Below are 19,207 nucleotides of genomic sequence, written 5' to 3' on the forward strand. Positions count from 1 at the left end.
CTATTAAGTTAATTTGTGGAATTTCTTTCCTTCTTAATGAGTTTGAGCCAATCATTTGTGTTGTGACAAGGTAGGGTTGGTATACAGAAGATAGCCCTATTTGGTAAAAGACCAAGTCCATATTATGGCAAGAACAGCTCAAATAAGCAAAGAGAAACGACAGTCCATCAGTACTTTAAGAAATGAAGGTCAGTCAATCCGGAAAATTTCAAGAACTTTGAAAGTTTCTTCAAGTGCAGTCGCAAAAACGATCAAGCGCTATGATGAAACTGCCTCTCATGAGGACCGCCACAGGAAAGGAAGACCCAGAGTCACCTCTGCTGCAGAGGATAAGTTCATTAGAGTTACCAGCCTCAGAAATTGCAGGCCAAATAAATGCTTCACAGAGTTCAAGTAACAGACACATCTCAACATCAACTGTTAAGAGGAAACAGCTTGAATCAGGCCTTCATGGTCGAATTGCTGCAAAGAAACCACTACTAAAGGACACCAATAAGAAGAACAGACTTGCTTGGGCCAAGAAACACGAGTAATGGACATTAAACCGGTGGAAATCTGTCCTTTGGTCTGATGAGTCCAAATATGAGATTTTTGGTTCCAACCGCCGTGTCTTTGTGAGACGAGAGTAGGTGAACGGATAATCTCAGCATGTGTAGTTCCACACCGTGAAGCATGGAGGAGGAGGTGTTATGGTGTGGGGTGCTTTGCTGGTGACACTGTCTGTGATTTATTTAGAATTCAAGGCACGCTTAACCAGCATGGCTACCACAGCATTCTGCAGCGATACGCCCATCCCATCTGGTTTGCGCTTAGTGGGACTATCATTTTTTTTCAGTAGGACAATGACCCAACACACCTCCAGGCTGTGTAAGGACTATTTTACCAAGAAGGAGAGTAATGGAGTGCTGCATCAGATGACCTGGCCTCCACAATCACCCGACCTCAACCCAATTGAGATGGTTTGGGATGAGTTGGACCGCAGAGTGAAGGAAAAGCAGCCAACAAGTGATCAGCATATGTGGGAACTCCTTCAAGACTGTTGGAAAAGCATTCCAGGTGAAACTGGTTGAGAGAATGCCAAGAGTGTGCAAAGTTTTCATCAAGGCCAACGGTGGCTACTTTGAAGAATCTAAAATCTAAAATATATTTTGATTTGTTTTTGGTTACTACATGATTCCATATGTGTTATTTCATAGTTTTGATGTCTTCACTGCTATTCTACAATGTAGAAATAGTAAAACTAAAGGAAAACCCTTGAATGAGTAGGTGTATCCAGACTTTTGACTGGTACTGTATGTCTTTTTATTATGCTTCAATTTGTTAAATTGCTTACTTCCTAACCCCGCCCCTCTGTTCCTATAGGATAGCTCGTATGATCCGGCAGGAGCGAGGTAACGCCCTATTGGTAGGCGTGGGGGGCACGGGGAAACAGTCACTGACGCGGCTGGCGTCCCACATGTGCGGCATGCGCTGCTTCCAGATAGAACTGAGCCGAGGTTATAACTACGACAGCTTCCATGAAGACCTGAGACGACTGTTCAAGATGGCTGGGGTGGAGGGCAAGGACATGGTGTTCCTCTTCACTGATACACAGGTAGGGGGAGAGTTTGCAAGTACAGGTGTTTGTGCATGGAGGCTATGTGATGGGTAGTTAGCAGGTTACACCATAAAGACTGTACCAGACAGTAGTAGTTATGTAGGTTATGTGATGGGTAGTTAGCAGGTTACACCATAAAGACTGTACCAGACAGCTAATGAAGGAGTTATGAGCCAGTGTATATCTGTGACCATTAGCTTGTCAAACCAACCGACTCAAGACCTCATTACCCCACTGAGCAAAAGCCAAGGCAGTAGCCCTGGAAGCTATTGCTTCAGTCTTCAGTTCTCAGGCACGTTTACATCACCCCCTCCATTACATGAGTATTATTGGTCATCAGATTGTGGTAGAGGAGTTCCTAGAGGGACATCAACAACATGTTGAACAGTGGAGAGGTGCCCAACCTGTTTGAGAAGGATGATCTGGAGCAGGTCCTGGCTGTCACACGGCCCAGAGCCAAGGAGGCCGGCATCAACGAGGGAAACCGAGACGAGGTACAGTAGAGTACACACACACACACACACACACACACACACACACACACACACACACACACACACACACACACACACACACACACACACACTTGGTCTCAGCATGACTCCCTGTCAAAATAAAGGTGAAATAAAATGCATGTGTAATATTTATGCGTGTACCATTTATTAATATTTATACATGTATTTGTATAAAGCTAGCTATTTATTCAAAACAAAATGTACAGTGCATTCGGAAAGTGTTCAGACCCATTGACTTTTTCCACATTTTGTTAAATTACAGCCTCATTCTAAAATGGATTACATTGTTTTGTTTTTCCCTCATCAATCTACACACAATACCCCATAATGACAAAGCAAAAACTGTTTTTTAGAAATGTTTGCAAATGTATAAAAATTTAAGTATTCTTCGGTATGACGCTACAAGCTTGGCACACCTGTATTTGGGGAGTTTCTCCCATTCTTCTCTGCAGATCCTCTCAAGCTCTGTCAGGTTGGATGGGGAGCGTCGCTGCACAGCTATTTTCAGGTCACTCCAGAGATGTTCAATTGGGTTCAAGTCTGGGCTCTGGCTGGGCCACTCAAGGACATTCAGAGACTTGTCCCGAAGCCACTCCTGCGTTGTCTTGGCTGTGTGCTTAGGGTGGTTGTCCTGTTGGAAGGTGAACCTTCGCACCTGTCTGAGGTCCTGAGCGCTCTGGAACAGGTTTTCATCAAGGATCTCTGTACTTTGCACCGTTCATCTTTCCCTCGATCCTGACTAGTCTCCCAGTCCCTGCCGCTGAAAACATCCCCACAGCATGATGCTGCCACCACCATGCTTCACCATAGGGATGGTGCCAGGTTTCCTCCAGACGTGACACTTGGCGTTCATTTACATTTTAGTCATTTAGCAGACGCTCTTATCCAGAGCGACTTACAGGAGCAATTAGGGTTAAGTGCCTTGCTCAAGGGCACATCGACAGATCTTTCACCTAGTCGGCTCGGGGATTAGAACCAGCGACCTTTCGGTTACTGGCACAACGCTCTTAAACACTAAGCTACCTGCCGCCCCAAGTGACTGTTCAGGCCATAGAGTTCAATCTTGGTTTCATCAGACCAGAGAATCTCATTGTCTGAGAGTCCTTTAAGTGCCTTTTAGTAAACTCCAAGTGGGCTGTCATGTGTCATTTACTGAGGAGTGGCTTCTGTCTGGCCACTCTACCATAAAGGCCTGATTGGTGTAGTGCTGCAGAGATGGTTGTCCTTCTGGAAGGTTCTCCAACCTCCACAGAGGAACTCTGGAGCTCTGTCAGTGACCATCTGGTTCTTGGTCACCTACCTGACCAAGGCCCTTCTTCCCCGATTGCTCAGTTTGGTTGGGTAGCCAGCTCTAGGAAGAGTCTTGCTGGTTCCAAACAGCTTCCATTTAAGAATGATGGAGGCCACTGTGTTCTTGCTGACCTTCATTGCTCCAGACATTTTTTGGTACCCTTCCCCAGATCTGTGCCTCGACACAATCCTGTCTCGGAGCTCTACGGACAATTCCTTCGACCTCATGGCTTGGTTTTTGCTCTGACATGCACTGTCAACTGTGGGACCTTATATAGACAGGTGTGTGCCTTTCCAAATCATGTCCAATCAATTGAATTTACCAAAAAGTGGACTCCAATCAAGTTGTAGAAACATTTGCAAATGTTTTTTTTTTTTTTTTTTTTTTCATTATGGGATATTGTGTGCAGATTGATGAGGGATAAAAAGTAATTTAATCCATTTTAGAATAAGGCTGTAACGTAACAAAATGTGGAAAAAATCATTCATGTATGAGTTTGGCCTCAGTCTAAACTACACTCGTTGATATCCTCTCATGTGTTAGAGCAGGGATTCTTAAACTCTTTCAGCCTGGGACCCAAATTAGACATTCTGTGTTTTCCTGGGACCCAAGCTTATGAAAACATGCAACTATACGTAAATATTGGTACATTTCATTGCCGTTATGCTTAAAACAAATGCAATATAGACAAAAACAACAATGAAATGAAATACCCATATAAATAGCTATTCATGTTTATTTTCCCCGCTTAAAAACACTCTTAGATATCTGTCTAGGTTGGAACTGTTGCTGTTAAAATACAATAAATCATTTTCATTCTGAACTGGAATAAACTGATGTAGACCAGAAAACAGACACACACACACACACACACACACACACACACACACACAGTCCTAATGAGAGTTGTGTGGCTGTTTGAAGCTTCAACAAGCATGTCTATTCTGAGCTCAGTTTTTGACAGTGCAACCCTGAGGTAATGCTCAGCATGGAGTCTGTTTCTGTACTTGTTTTTTAAGTACGCCAGAGTTGAGAACCCTGACTGGGATAGGTATGTGGTGCCAAACTGGATCAGAACATCTACTGCTTTCTCAGCCAGGCAGGAGACCGCTTCCTGCTGTAGATTCGCAACCCAGAACTGTGTGAGTGGGTTTGCCTCAAAAAGCATCTTGCTTCAATCAGTTTATTCCAGTTCAGAATAAAAATGATTGCTTGCAACAGCAACAGCAACAGTTCCAACCTAGACTTGTTTTCACCAATAATTTCTACAGTAAATATGTACAGTAGGCCTGATCATTTTTCATCTGTACTGTTACTTAAGGTTTCACTATCAGTAGCTAGCTAGTTTGCTTTGGCTAACGTTAGCTATCTAGCTGTTATAGCTGTGTACAAGGGAAATGTTTGAAAGACAGACTCACATCTACTACTATGAGAGATAAAGACAGACTCACATCTGCTACTATGAGAGATAAAGACAGACTCACATCTGCTACTATGAGAGATAAAGACAGACTCACATCTGCTACTATGAGAGATAAAGACAGACTCACATCTGCTACTATGAGAGATAAAGACAGACTCACATCTGCTACTATGAGAGATAGTCCTCCCTTATTTCTGCTTATCACCTGTTATAAAAATGACGACAATGCCGTGCTACCTGACTTACTTTTCCACTGTCGAAGCACTGTTTCCTGAAGCACAATGCCCTGTTCTGAAAGAACTTCCTGGGTTTCCCGTCATGCTGTGGATGTTTGGTCAGGACGTGTCGTTTTATTAATTTATTCGTTTTGAGAGACTCATTACTAGGCACTTCCCCTCACAAAACACATTGTGGGCCCTCCTCATTATTTCTCTAAGTTTGTATGAAACCAAGAGAGAGAAACTCACCACCGTATGAGCTCAGTCAGAACTTGTGGGTAGCTTGACTCCATTTGATGACAGCGGTGAGTGATGGCGAGTGGGAATGACAAGTCATTGGCTGACAGCGCGTCACATCTGCTGAACCACAGCGCTGCAGCGTGTGGGTCGCGGAGTGGGATGAGTTGGACCACAGAGTGAAGGAAAAGCAGCCAACAAGTGCTCAGCATATGTGGGAACTCCTTCAAGACTGTTGGAAAAGCATTCCAGGTGAAGCTGGTTGAGAGAATGCCAAGAGTGTGCAAAGCTGCCATCAAGGCAAAGGGTGGCTATTTGAAGAATCTCAAATATAAAATATATTTTGATTTGTTTAATACTTTTTTGGTTACTACATGATTCCATGTGTTATTTCATAGTTTTGATGTCTTCACTGTTATTCTACAATGTAGAAAATAGTAATATTAAAGAAAAACCCTTGAATGAGTAAGTGTGTCCAAACTTGACTGGTAGTGTATGTGTGTATGTAACCTCTGTGTGTCTCCTGTTTGGGTGTGTGTGTGTGTGTGTAGGTGTTCCAGTTCTTCATCTCTCGGGTCAGAGAGAAGCTGCACATTGTGTTGTGTATGAGTCCTGTAGGAGATGCCTTCAGGTCCCGCTGTCGTATGTTCCCCTCTCTGGTCAACTGCTGCACCATCGACTGGTTTGTACAGGTCAGGACATGCGCTCTCTGTGTGTGTGTGTGATTGCCTCTCTCTCTCTCTCTCTCTCGCTCTCGCTCTCGCTCTCTCCCTCTCCCTCTCCCTCTCCCTCTCCCTCTCCCTCTCCCTCTCCCTCTCCCTCTCCCTCTCCTCCCTCTCTCTCTCCCTCTCTCTCCCTCTCCCTTCCCTCTCTCTCCCCTCTCTCTCCCTCTCTCTCCCTCTCTCTCCCTCTCTCTCTCTCTCCCCCTCTCTGCTCTCCCTCTCTCTCTCTCTCTCTCTCCTCTCTCTCGCTCTCTCTCTCTCCTCTCTCTCGCTCTCTCTCTCCCCCTCTCTCTGCTCTCTCTCTCCCCCTTCTCTCTCTCCCCTTCTCTCTCCTCTCTCTCTCCCCCTCCTCTCTCCCCCCTTTCTCTCGCTCTCTCCCTTCCCTCTCTCTCCCCCTCTCTCTCCCTTCCCTCTCTCTCTCCCCTCTCTCTCTCCCTCCCTCTCTCTCCCCCTCTCTCCCCTTCCCTCTCTCTCCCCCCTTCTCTCCCCCTCTCTCTCCCCTTCCCTCTCTCTCCCTTTCTCTCTCTCTCTCTCTCCCTCCCCCTCTCTCTCTCTCTCTCTCTCTCTCTGTCTCTCTCTCTCAGTGTATATTTCTGTCTAATTGGTGGATAGTCCACTCTTAATCAAACACACACTCATTTACTCTCTGTAATGAGGAGTATGCTGTCACTGGGTGCTCTCAGGGTGAAACGCTCCTCCACTCATCTCCATCAGTATTGTTTGTCAGGCACTCCGGGGTGTGTGTGTGTGTGTGATGGATCACAGGGCGAGGGCTCGCCCCAGCTGTCCATTAGCGAAGCGCGCCCCTCTCTTCTCTCGTTCCACCTCCTTTAATCTGCCTGTTTATTTTCACCATCCCCTCTCTCCTCTCCTCTCCTCTCCTCTGCTCCCATCCCTCCATCAGGGTGACCCCCACTGAGTAGGAGCAGTCAGGTGTTTATTTAGAGAATACTTTATTCTGCTTGTTTAAAAGGAGTCTCTCTCTCTCTCTCTCTCTCTCTCTCTCTCTCTCTCTCTCTCTCTCTCTGTCTCTGTCTCTGTCTCTGTCTCTGTCTCTGTCTCTCTCTGTCTCTCTCTCTGTCTCTCTCTCTCTGTCTCTCTCTCTGTCTCTCTCTCTCTCTGTCTCTCTCTCTCTGTCTCTCTCTCTCTCTCTCTCTCTCTCTCTCTCTCTCTCTCTCTCTCTCTCTCTCTCTCTCTGTCTATCATGTTCATTTTTACTCTCTCTTGATCACGCTCTCTCTTTGTCTTTCTTCATTTCCTCCTTTTTCACTCACTCTCTCCTACTATCTAACCATCCCTCTTTCTTTCATCCATCTCTCTTCTTTCCATTCCTCTCTCTTTCCCTCTTCCCTTCCTCTCCCCCTGTAGTGGCCCCGTGAGGCCCTCCTCTCCGTGTCCCAGACCTTCTTCCAGAACGTGGAGTTTGGCAGTGAGGAGATGAAGGATCGTTTCAGTGAGATGTGTGTGGAGATCCACGTCAGTGTGACGGACATGGCCGAGAGGTTCTACTCTGAGCTGAGACGACGCTACTACACTACTCCCACCTCTTACCTGGAACTGATTAACCTCTACCTGGCCATGTTGGGAGAGAAGAGACAGCAACTAGTGGCTGTAAGAGATCAATAATACTAATGATTAATACTGTTTCATAATCAATAACTAATATTAACCTCTACCTGGCCATGTTGGGAGAGAAGAGACAGCAACTAGTGGCTGTCAGAGACAGATCTATAATACTGATTAGCAATAGAAAATACAGCGGCTGTGAGACATCCATGATATACTATATATACAAAAGTATGTGGACACCCCTTCAAATGAGTGGATTCGGCTATTTCAGCCAAACACGTTGCTGACAGGTGTATAAAATCAAACACACAGCCATGCAATCTCCATATACAAACATTGGCAGTTGAATGGCCTTACTGAAGAGCTCAGTGACTTTCAACGTGGCACTGTCATAGGATGCCACCTTTCCAACAAGTCAGTTTGTCAAATTTCTGCCCTGCTAGAGCTGCCCCGGTCAACTGTAAGTGATGTTATTGTGAAGTGGAAACGTCTAGGAGCAACAACGGCTCAGCCGCAAAGTGATATGCCACACAAGCTCACAGAACGGGATCGCCGAGTGCTGAAGCGCATAGCGCTGCCTCTGTGGCAACACTCATTACTGAGTTCTAAACTGCCTCTGGAAGCAACGTCAGCACAAGAACTGTTCTTCCGGAGCTTCATAAAATGGGTTTCCATGGCCGAGCAGCCGCACACAAGTCTAAGATCACCATGCGCAATGCCAAGTGTCGCCTGGAGTGGTGTAAAGCTCGCCGCCATTGGACTCTAGAGCAGTGGAAACCTGCTCTCTGGAGTGATGAATCACGCTTTACCGTCTGGCAGTCTGACTGATGCCAGGAGAACGCTACAAGCTACCTGCCCCAATGCATAGTGCCAACTGTAAAGTTTGGTGGAGTAGGAATAATGGTCTGGGGCTGTTTTTCATGCTTCGGGCTAGGCCCCTTAGTTCCAGTGAAGGGAAATCTTAACGCTATAGCATACAATGACATTCTAGGCGATTCTGTGCTTCCAGCTTTGTGGCAACAGTTTGGGGAAGGCCCTTTCCTGTTTCAGCATGACAATGCCCCCGTGCACAAAGCGAGGTCCATACAGAAATGGTTTGTCGAGATTGGTGTGGAAGAACTTGACTGGCCTGCACAGAGCCCTGCCCTCAACTCCATCGAACACCTTTGGGATGAATTGGAACGCTGACTGCAAGCCAGGCCTAATCGCCCAACATCAGTGCCAGACCTCACTAATGCTCTTGTGTCTGAATGGAAGCAAGTCCCCGCAGCAATGTTCCAACATTAGTGGAAAGCCTTCCCAGAAGAGTGGAGGCTGTTATAGCAGCAAAGGGGGGGACCATCTCCATATTAATGCCCATGATTTTGGAATGAGATGTTTGACGAGCAGGTGTTCACGGACTTTTGGTCATGTAGTGTATTTGTTGTTTAATGATATCAATACTCCAGTTTAGCACACTGTGGTTTCTTTGAAAAGTGGCTATTTCTCTGAATGGGCATCAATTCTATTCTCCAGTCAATCCAATAAATTGTGTGTTTGTGCGTGTGTGTGTGTATGTGTGTGTATATTCCAATCCCTGTGTGTAGGCTCGTGACAGGGTAAAGAACGGTCTGACTAAGCTGTTGGAGACCAACGTGTTGGTGGATAAGATGAAGATAGACCTGTCAGCCCTGGAGCCTGTCCTCAAACAGAAGTCTATAGACGTCAACGCCCTCATGGGGAAACTGGCTGTTGACCAGGAGAGCGCCGACAAGGTGGGTATAGGGTGGCGCTAGGGAAACTGGCCATTGACCAGGAGAGCGCCGACAAGGTGGGTATAGGGTGGTGCTAGGGAAACTAGCTGTTGACCAGGAGAGCGCCGACAAGGTACGAGTCTCTGTGGGGGTGGGGAGGGTGTTTTTCTAGGTGAATGTGTGTGTCTAGGGGGAGTGTGTGGGTCTAGGAGGAGTGTGTGTCTAGGGGAGTGTGTGGGTCTAGGGGGAGTGTGTGGCTCTAGGGGGAGTGTGTGGCTCTAGGGGGAGTGTGTGGGTCTAGGGGGAGTGTGTGGTCTAGGGGGAGTGTGTGGGTCTAGGGGGAGTGTGTGGGTCTAGGGGGAGTGTGTGGGTCTAGGGGGAGTGTGTGTGTCTAGGGGTAGTGTGTGGGTCTAGGGGGAGTGTGTGGGTCTAGGGGAGTGTGTGGTCTAGGGGGAGTGTGTGGTCTAGGGGGAGTGTGTGGGTCTAGGGGGAGTGTGTGTGTCTAGGGGGAGTGTGTGTGTCTAGGGGGAGTGTGTGGGTCTAGGGGGGAGTGTGTGGGTCTAGGGAGGAGTGTGTGTGTCTAGGGAGGGAGTGTGTGTGTCTAGGGGAGAGTGTGTGGGTCTAGGGGGAGAGTGTGTGTGTCTAGGGGGAGAGTGTGTGTGTCTAGGGGGAGTGTGTGTGTCTAGGGGGAGTGTGTGTCTAGGGGGAGAGTGTGTGTGTCTAGGGGGAGTGTGTGTGTCTAGGGGGAGTGTGTGTGTCTAGGGGGAGTGTGTGTGTCTAGGGGGGAGTGTGTGTGTCTAGGGGGAGTGTGTGTGGGTCTAGGGGGAGTGTGTGTGTCTAGAGGGAGTGTGTGTGTCTAGGGGGAGCGTGTGTGTCTAGGGGAGTGGGTGTGTGTCTAGGGGGAGTGTGTGTGTCTAGGGGGGAGTGTGTGTGTCTAGGGGGAGTGTGTGTGTCTAGGGGGAGTGTGTGTGTCTAGGGAGAGTGTATATTAGTGTGTTGGTGTTTTGTCTTCATGTACACGCCTATTCAAGTGTACTGCTTCTATGTCTTTCTGTCTGTCTGTCTCTGTGTGTGTGTGTCCAGGTGCGTAAAGTGGTGAAGGAGGATGAGGCCTTAGCCAAGGTGAAGGCTGAGGACACCCAGGCCATAGCAGCCGATGCCCAGAGGGATCTAGACGAGGCTCTGCCCGCTCTGGAAGGTGCCAACAAGGCCCTGGACTCACTGGACAAGGCAGACATCTCAGAGATCAGGGTCTTCACCAAACCACCCGACATGGTCATGACCGTCATGGAGGCTGTCTGCATCCTGCTCGGCAGCAAGTCAGTCCCCTGACGACACTTAGTTAACATGTTGACAACGTATTGACAACATTATGATTGATGCATCTCAGCTGCATGTCAGTCAGCTAGCGATGCTTGGATACAGATTGATAACGTAATCATTGATGTGTCTCTGCAGCAAGTCAGTCCATGAAGGGTTAACTAATGCATTAGCTAATAGCGTATTATTCTTGGCTGCCAATGTATGGATGGCTAACGTAGCAACAACTGATACTACTGTACCAGTGACTCCCTATGCACACACACTGGGATGGAACTTGGGATGAAAATCTGTGCCGTGGAATATTTGAAAAGACACAATGGATCTAGCCGGCGGGCTAGTTGGGGACATTTTCTACTAGCTGGACAGAACTAGCCTCGGGCTAGTGGGCTAGATACATTTCCATCCCTGCATACAAACCCTATAGGTAATATGTTGTCATTTGACCCGTAGACAGAAGATAGCTGTAGGGCACAGTATAGGAGACTGGCTGAGGTCAGTCGATCAGTCAGGACTCTACTACTGCTCTGCTTGACAAGGAGATAGTGAAGACTCGTGTCCTCTTGTCTCTGACTGTCAGATAGAATAATATGTCATCTGGAATGGTGACTGGTGTTTTCTCTGCTGTTTCCTGTCTGTACTCATATCATGCCTGTTAGCTAGTATGAATCAGTCGTGTGTTATACCCGTGTCAGTGTTTTAGCGTGTCAGTGAGACTGTGTTTTGGTGTTTCTCCTCTGTACACTCATACACTGTGTGTTCTCCCGAGTGGCGCAGGGGTCTAAGGCACTGCATCGCAGTGCTAGCTGTGCCACTAGAGATCCTGGTTCAATCAGGCTCTGAGCGGCCGACCGAGACCCTGGGGCGGCCTGGGCGTCGTCCAGGGTAGGGGAGGGAATGGCCGGCAGGGATGTAGCTCAGTTGGTAGAGCATGGCGTTGCAACAGTGGAGGGGCCAGTAGAAAAAAAAAAATGTATGCACTCACTAACTGTAAGTCGCTCTGGATAAGAGCGTCTGCTAAATGACTAAAATGTAAATGTACACTGTATTTCTCTCTCGTTCTCTCTCTCTCTCTATCTCTATCTCCTTACCTCAACTTTTTATTTCTCTCTCCCTCTCCCCTCTCCAGACCAGACTGGTCCAGTGCCAAGCAGGTGCTAGGTGACTCCTACTTCCTCAGGAAGCTGATGGAATACGACAAGGAAAACATTAAGCCCCAGATCCTCCAGAAGGTCAGTTCAATAACTCTTTTAGACATTGTTGCTTTTAAAAAATCTTATTCTAACCATGTCTTCCTGTATTGGCTTCATTATTTGCTTGTATTTCTTTCACTGCATTGTTTTACTGTAAAGGTGTGGTGCGATTTTCAATACATTTGCAGAACCCCCCTCCCTCTGGTCCAAAGTAGTGCACTATATAGAGAATAAGGTGTCATTTGGGACACAAACTAAATAATGATGATTTTGAATAATGTTGTTTTTCTTTAGCTCCAGAAGTATGTGAACAACCCGGACTTCGTCCCTGAGAAGGTGGAGAAGGTGTCCAAGGCCTGCAAGTCCATGTGTATGTGGGTCCGGGCCATGGACCTCTACTCCAGAGTCCTGAAGGAGGTCGGACCCAAGAAAGAAAGACTGGCCGCCGCACAGGTCAGTGGCACACACGCACGCCATCCGCCCACTGGGTCATATTGGAAGAGAAAACGTCAACAGGAAGTGCTGTGTCAGATGTTCTTTACCTAGTACTGTATTAGTTATTTGTTTTCTAATCCCACCCTTCTGGCTGCAGATGGAGCTGAACGCTACCATGGCAACTCTGAAGGAGAAGCAGGCCCAGCTACAGGAAGTACAGAACAAGATTAAGATCCTCCAGGACCAGTTTGACCAGAGCATCGCAGAGAAGGAGGGTCTGGGTAAGAGTTAGAGAGGAGGAGGGTAAGAGTTAGAGGAGGAGGGTAAGAGTTATAGAGGAGGAGGGTAAGAGTTAGAGGAGGAGGGTAAGAGTTATAGAGGAGGAGGGTAAGAGTTAGAGAGGAGGGTAAGAGTTAGAGAGGAGGAGGGTAAGAGTTATAGAGGAGGAGGGTAAGAGTTAGAGAGGAGGAGGGTAAGAGTTAGAGAGGAGGGTCTGGGTAAGAGTTAGAGAGGAGGGTCAGGGTAAGAGTTATAGAGGAGGAGGGTAAGAGTTAGAGAGGAGGAGGGTAAGAGTTAGAGGAGGAGGGTAAGAGTTAGAGGAGGAGGGTAAGAGTTAGAGAGGAGGAGGGTAAGAGTTAGAGAAGGAGGGTAAGAGTTAGAGAGGAGGGTCTGGGTAAGAGTTATAGAGGAGGAGGGTAAGAGTTATAGAGGAGGAGGGTAAGAGTTATAGAGGAGGAGGGTAAGAGTTATAGAGGAGGAGGGTAAGAGTTAGAGAGAAGGAGGGTAAGAGTTAGAGAGGAGGGTCTGGGTAAGAGTTATAGAGGAGGAGGGTAAGAGTTATAGAGGAGGAGGGTAAGAGTTATAGAGGAGGAGGGTAAGAGTTAGAGAGGAGGAGGGTAAGAGTTAGAGAGGAGGAGGGTAAGAGTTAGGAGAGGAGGAGGGTAAGAGTTAGAGAGGAGGAGGGTAAGAGTTAGAGAGGAGGAGGGTAAGAGTTAGAGGAGGAGGGTAAGAGTTAGAGAGGAGGAGGGTAAGAGTTAGAGAGAGGAGGGTAAGAGTTAGAGAGGAGGAGGGTAAGAGTTAGAGGAGGAGGGTAAGAGTTAGAGAGGAGGAGGGTAAGAGTTAGAGAAGGAGGGTAAGAGTTAGAGAGGAGGAGGGTAAGAGTTAGAGGGGGAGGGTAAGAGTTATAGAGGAGGAGGGTAAGAGTTAGAGGAGGAGGGTAAGAGTTAGAGAGGAGGAGGGTAAGAGTTATAGAGGAGGAGGGTAAGAGTTAGAGAGGAGGAGGGTAAGAGTTAGAGAGGAGAAGGGTAAGAGTTAGAGAGGAGGAGGGTAAGAGTTAGAGAGGAGGAGGGTAAGAGTTAGAGAGGAGGAGGGTAAGAGTTAGAGAGGAGGGTCTGGGTAAGAGTTAGAGAGGAGGGTCTGGGTAAGAGTTAGAGAGGAGGAGGGTAAGAGTTAGAGAGGAGGGTCTGGGTAAGAGTTAGAGAGGAGGGTCTGGGTAAGAGTTAGAGAGGAGGAGGGTAAGAGTTAGAGAGGAGGGTCTGGGTAAGAGTTAGAGAGGAGGGTCTGGGTAAGAGTTAGAGAGGAGGGTCTGGGTAAGAGTTAGAGAGGAGGGTCTGGGTAAGAGTTAGAGAGGAGGGTCTGGGTAAGAGTTAGAGAGGAGGGTCTGGGTAAGAGTTAGAGAGAAGGAGGGTAAGAGTTAGAGAGGAGGAGGGTAAGAGTTATAGAGGAGGAGGGTAAGAGTTAGAGGAGGGTAAGAGTTGGAGGAGGAGGGTAAGGACCTTCAAGGCCTCTTAAATGTTTTCTCGCAGAGCCATTGACAGACTGAGTTTGGCAGATTCTGGCACATGATTTCCATCATGTTGGCACTTAAAGTTCCCACAATGTTTTCAAAGACAAACCCAAGTTCCAGGAACATGTCAGGACTAATCTACAGTGTGCCAATCTGCTCTGTCTGCTGTCTGCTACATGAACTCTCTCCTCCCCTCCCCTACCGTCTCCCTCACCCCCAGCTAAGACCATGGCTCTGACCGAGGCGAGGCTGGGCCGGGCAGGGAAGCTGACAGCAGCTCTGGGGGATGAGCAGGTTCGCTGGCAGGAGAGTATCGAACTGTTCGAACAGGAGATCCACAACGTGGTGGGAAACGTCTTCATCGCTGCAGCCTGCGTCGCATACTACGGAGCCTTTACAATGCATTATAGACAACTGGTACATACAGCCAGCTAATTCTCACTATAACCTACCACAGTATGTAGCAGAGGGATATTATAACCATTCTAAACTACACAGCCTACCCCTTGCACTGGAGACACCTGGTATGTATGGCCTCTATAGAGAGTTTCTTCATACACATTTCTTAATATCTGTTATATACCTTTACTCTACTTTTGCACCCTGCGTCTGAAAATTGCCGGATGTTCTCCGTACACTATTAAACCAAACCCAGTGAAGCCTGGCTGTTCCAGACAGTGTCTATTCTCCCACCTCTCTCCCTCGGGCCAGACAGAGAGCCAGACCTTGTGTCAGACTCCCTGCCCACACTGGCACTTTGTCCTAATGGCCCTCACTCCCCTCAACCCACTGGGTCTGTCTGGCTGTCTGTCAATACTACCACTGTCTCTGTATTGTCTGTCAATACTAACACTGTCTCTGTACTGTCTGTCAATACTACCACTGTCTCTGTACTGTCTGTCAATACTACCACTGTCTCTGTACTGTCTGTCAATACTACCACTGTCTCTGTGACTGTCAATACTACCACTGTCTCTGTACTGGCTGTCAATACTACCACTATCCTGTCAATACTACCACTGTCTCTGTACTGTCTGTCAATACTACCACTGTCTCTGTACTGTCAATACTACCACTGTCTCTGTACTGTCTGTCAATACTACCACTGTCTCTGTGCTGTCTGTCAATACTACCACTGTCTCTGTACTGTCTGTCAATACTACCACTGTCTCTGTACTGTCTGTCAATACTACCACTGTCTCTGTACTGTCTGTCAATACTACCACTGTCTCTGTACTGTCAATACTACCACTGTCTCTGTACTGTCTGTCAATACTACCACTGTCTCTGTACTGTCTGTCAATACTACCACTGTCTCTGTACTGTCTGTCAATACTACCACTGTCTCTGTACTGTCAATACTACCACTGTCTCTGTACTGTCTGTCAATACTACCACTGTCTCTGTGCTGTCTGTCAATACTACCACTGTCTCTGTACTGTCTGTCAATACTACCACTATCCTGTCAATACTACCACTGTCTCTGTACTGTCTGTCCATACTACCACTGTCTCTGTACTGTCAATACTACCACTGTCTCTGTACTGTCTGTCAATACTACCACTGTCTCTGTGCTGTCTGTCAATACTACCACTGTATCTGTGCTGTCAATACTACCACTGTCTCTGTACTGTCTGTCAATACTACCACTGTCTCTGTATTGTCTGTCAATACTACCACTGTCTCTGTACTGTCAATACTACCACTGTCTCTGTGCTGTCTGTCAATACTACCACTGTCTCTGTACTGTCTCTCAATACTACCACTGTATCTGTGCTGTCAATACTACCACTGTGTCTGTACTGGCTGTCAATACTACCACTGTCTCTGTGCTGTCTGTCAATACTACCACTGTCTCTGTACTGTCAATACTACCACTGTCTCTGTACTGGCTGTCAATACTACCACTGTCTCTGTACTGTCTATCAATACTACCACTGTCTCTGTACTGTCTATCAATACTACCACTGTCTCTGTACTGTCAATACTACCACTGTGTCTGTACTGGCTGTCAATACTACCACTGTCTCTGTGCTGTCTGTCAATACTACCACTGTCTCTGTACTGTCAATACTACCACTGTCTCTGTACTGTCTGTCAATACTACCACTGTCTCTGTACTGTCTGTCAATACTACCACTGTCTCTGTATTGTCTGTCAATACTACCACTGTCTCTGTACTGTCTGTCAATACTACCACTGTCTCTGTACTGTCTGTCAATACTACCACTGTCTCTGTACTGTCTGTCAATACTACCACTGTCTCTGTACTGTCTGTCAATACTACCACTGTCTCTGTACTGTCTGTCAATACTACCACTGTCTCTGTGCTGTCTGTCAATACTACCACTGTCTCTGTACTGTCTGTCAATACTACCACTGTCTCTGTACTGTCTGTCAATACTACCACTGTCTCTGTACTGTCAATACTACCACTGTCTCTGTGCTGTCTGTCAATACTACCACTGTCTCTGTACTGTCAATACTACCACTGTCTCTGTACTGTCTGTCAATACTACCACTGTCTCTGTACTGTCTGTCAATACTACCACTGTCTCTGTACTGTCAATACTACCACTGTCTCTGTACTGTCTGTCAATACTACCACTGTCTCTGTGCTGTCTGTCAATACTACCACTGTCTCTGTACTGTCTGTCAATACTACCACTGTCTCTGTACTGTCTGTCAATACTACCACATTTACATTACATTTTACATTTGTCATTTAGCAGACGCTCTTATCCAGTTATAAAAAATAAAAAAATCTCATACTGGTCCCCCGTGGGAATCGAACCCACAACCCTGGCGTTGCAAGCGCCATGCTCTACCAACTGAGCTACACGGGACTACCACTGTCTGTCAATACTACCACTGTCTATGTACTGTCTGTCAATACTACCACTGTCTATGTACTGTCTGTCAATACTACCACTGTCTGTCAATACTACCACTGTCTATGTACTGTCTATCAATACTACCACTGTCTCTGTACTGTCAATACTACCACTGTCTCTGTACTGTCTGTCAATACTACCACTGTCTCTGTATCTGTCAATACTACCACTGTCTATGTACTGTCTGTCAATACTACCACTGTCTCTGTACTGTCAATACTACCACTGTCTCTGTACTGTCTGTCAATACTACCACTGTCTCTGTACTGTCTGTCAATACTACCACTATCCTGTCAATACTACCACTGTCTCTGTACTGTCTGTCAATACTACCACTGTCTCTGAACTGTCAATACTACCACTGTCTCTGTACTGTCTGTCAATACTACCACTGTCTCTGTACTGTCAATACTACCACTGTCTATGTACTGTCTATCAATACTACCACTGTCTCTGTACTGTCAATACTACCACTGTCTATGTACTGTCTGTCAATACTACCACTGTCTCTGTACTGTCAATACTACCACTGTCTCTGTACTGGCTGTCAATACTACCACTGGCTATGTACTGTCTGTCAATACTACCACTGTCTCTGTATGTCTGTCAATACTACCACTGTCTCTGTACTGTCTGTCAATACTACCACTGTCTCTGTACTGTCAATACTACCACTGTCTATGTACTGTCAATACTACCACTGTCTATGTACTGTCAATACTACCACTGTCTATGTACTGTCAATACTACCACTGTCTATGTACTGTCTGTCAATACTACCACTGTCTCTGTACTGTCAATACTACCACTGTCTATGTACTGTCAATACTACCACTGTCTCTGTACTGTCAATACTACCACTGTCTATGTACTGTCAATACTACCACTGTCTCTGTACTGTCAATACTACCACTGTCTATGTAGTCTGTCAATACTACCACTGTCCATGTACTGTCAATACTACCACTGTCTATGTACTGTCTGTCAATACTACCACTGTCTATGTACTGTCTGTCAATACTACCACTGTCTATGTACTGCAATACTACCACTGTCTAGTACTGTCTGTCAATACTACCACTGTCTATGTACTGTCTATCAATACTACCACTGTCTATGTACTGTCAATACTACCACTGTCTCTGTACTGTCTGTCAGTACTACCATTGTCTCTGTACTGTCTGTCAATACTACCACTGTCTCTGTTATGGCAGATGGTTATGGAGTCAGATGACTTGGGAATGTTCATTCATCCTGAATTGACAAGGCTCTGATTGTTGATCAACGTGTGTGTGTGTGTGTGTGTGTGTGTGTCTCGTTTGTGTTTGTGTGTGTGTCTCGTTTGTATGTGTGTATGTGTGTGTGTGTGTGTGTAGCTGATAGACCAGTGGATTGCGCGATGCCAGGAGTTGGGCATCCCCATCAGCGCCAGCTTCAGCCTCATCAATATCCTGGGCAACCCCTATGAGATCCGCCTGTGGAACGCCGAGGGGTTGCCCCGAGACACCGTTTCCACTGAGAATGGAATCTTGGTTACTCGGGGACACCGCTGGCCACTCATGATCGACCCTCAGGATCAGGTGACCCAATTAATCAATCTATCAATCAATTATAAGTATTTGTATTCCTACACTTTTCATCTCATGTGGATTCAATCGATTCAATATCCCAGGTACCTTATTCCAGGTATCTTATACGTCGCAACAGGTAATTTTCTCTATTCTTGTATTGGCTATGATGACCAGAGTTATTTTTCTGTGGCTACATCTGCTAAAATAACAGTTATATTGAAATGTGTGGGGCTTAAACCCTGACTCCCATTCCCAGACCCCAGCCTGGAACAAACCCTGATTCCCATTCCCAGACCCCAGCCTGGAACAAACCCTGACTCCCATTCCCAGACCCCAGCATGGAACAAACCCTGACTCCCATTCCCAGACCCCAGCCTGGAACAAACCCTGACTCCCATTCCCAGACCCCAGCCTGGAACAAACCCTGACTCCCATTCCCAGACCCAGCCTGGAACAAACCCTGACTCCCATTCCCAGACCCCAGCCTGGAACAAACCCTGACTCCCATTCCCAGACCCCAGCCTGGAACAAACCCTGACTCCCATTCCCAGACCCCAGCCTGGAACAAACCCTGACTCCCATTCCCAGACCCCAGCCTGGAACAAACCCTGACTCCCATTCCCAGACCCCAGCCTGGAACAAACCCTGACTCCCATTCCCAGACCCCAGCCTGGAACAAACCCTGACTCCCATTCCCAGACCC

General features: G+C 47.0%; 1 protein-coding gene across 1 annotated transcript in view; it reads left to right on the forward strand.

The window, feature by feature from the left end:
• Positions 1 to 1,366: 1,366 nt before the first annotated feature.
• LOC123488330 (dynein axonemal heavy chain 6-like) overlaps positions 1,367 to 19,207 on the forward strand; it is a 50,260-nt gene continuing 32,419 nt past the window's right edge. The window contains 12 exon segments of the mRNA XM_045219241.1: positions 1,367 to 1,594; positions 1,938 to 1,961; positions 1,963 to 2,091; positions 5,833 to 5,973; positions 7,372 to 7,614; positions 9,159 to 9,326; positions 10,389 to 10,624; positions 11,755 to 11,857; positions 12,113 to 12,271; positions 12,411 to 12,534; positions 14,260 to 14,456; positions 18,310 to 18,513. Of these exon segments, the coding sequence (XP_045075176.1) occupies positions 1,373 to 1,594; positions 1,938 to 1,961; positions 1,963 to 2,091; positions 5,833 to 5,973; positions 7,372 to 7,614; positions 9,159 to 9,326; positions 10,389 to 10,624; positions 11,755 to 11,857; positions 12,113 to 12,271; positions 12,411 to 12,534; positions 14,260 to 14,456; positions 18,310 to 18,513 (1,950 nt within the window). The 5' untranslated portion in view covers positions 1,367 to 1,372.

This window comes from Coregonus clupeaformis, unplaced genomic scaffold (assembly GCF_020615455.1).
Source record: "Coregonus clupeaformis isolate EN_2021a unplaced genomic scaffold, ASM2061545v1 scaf2182, whole genome shotgun sequence".
In the NCBI taxonomy this organism is placed as follows: Eukaryota; Metazoa; Chordata; class Actinopteri; order Salmoniformes; family Salmonidae; genus Coregonus; species Coregonus clupeaformis.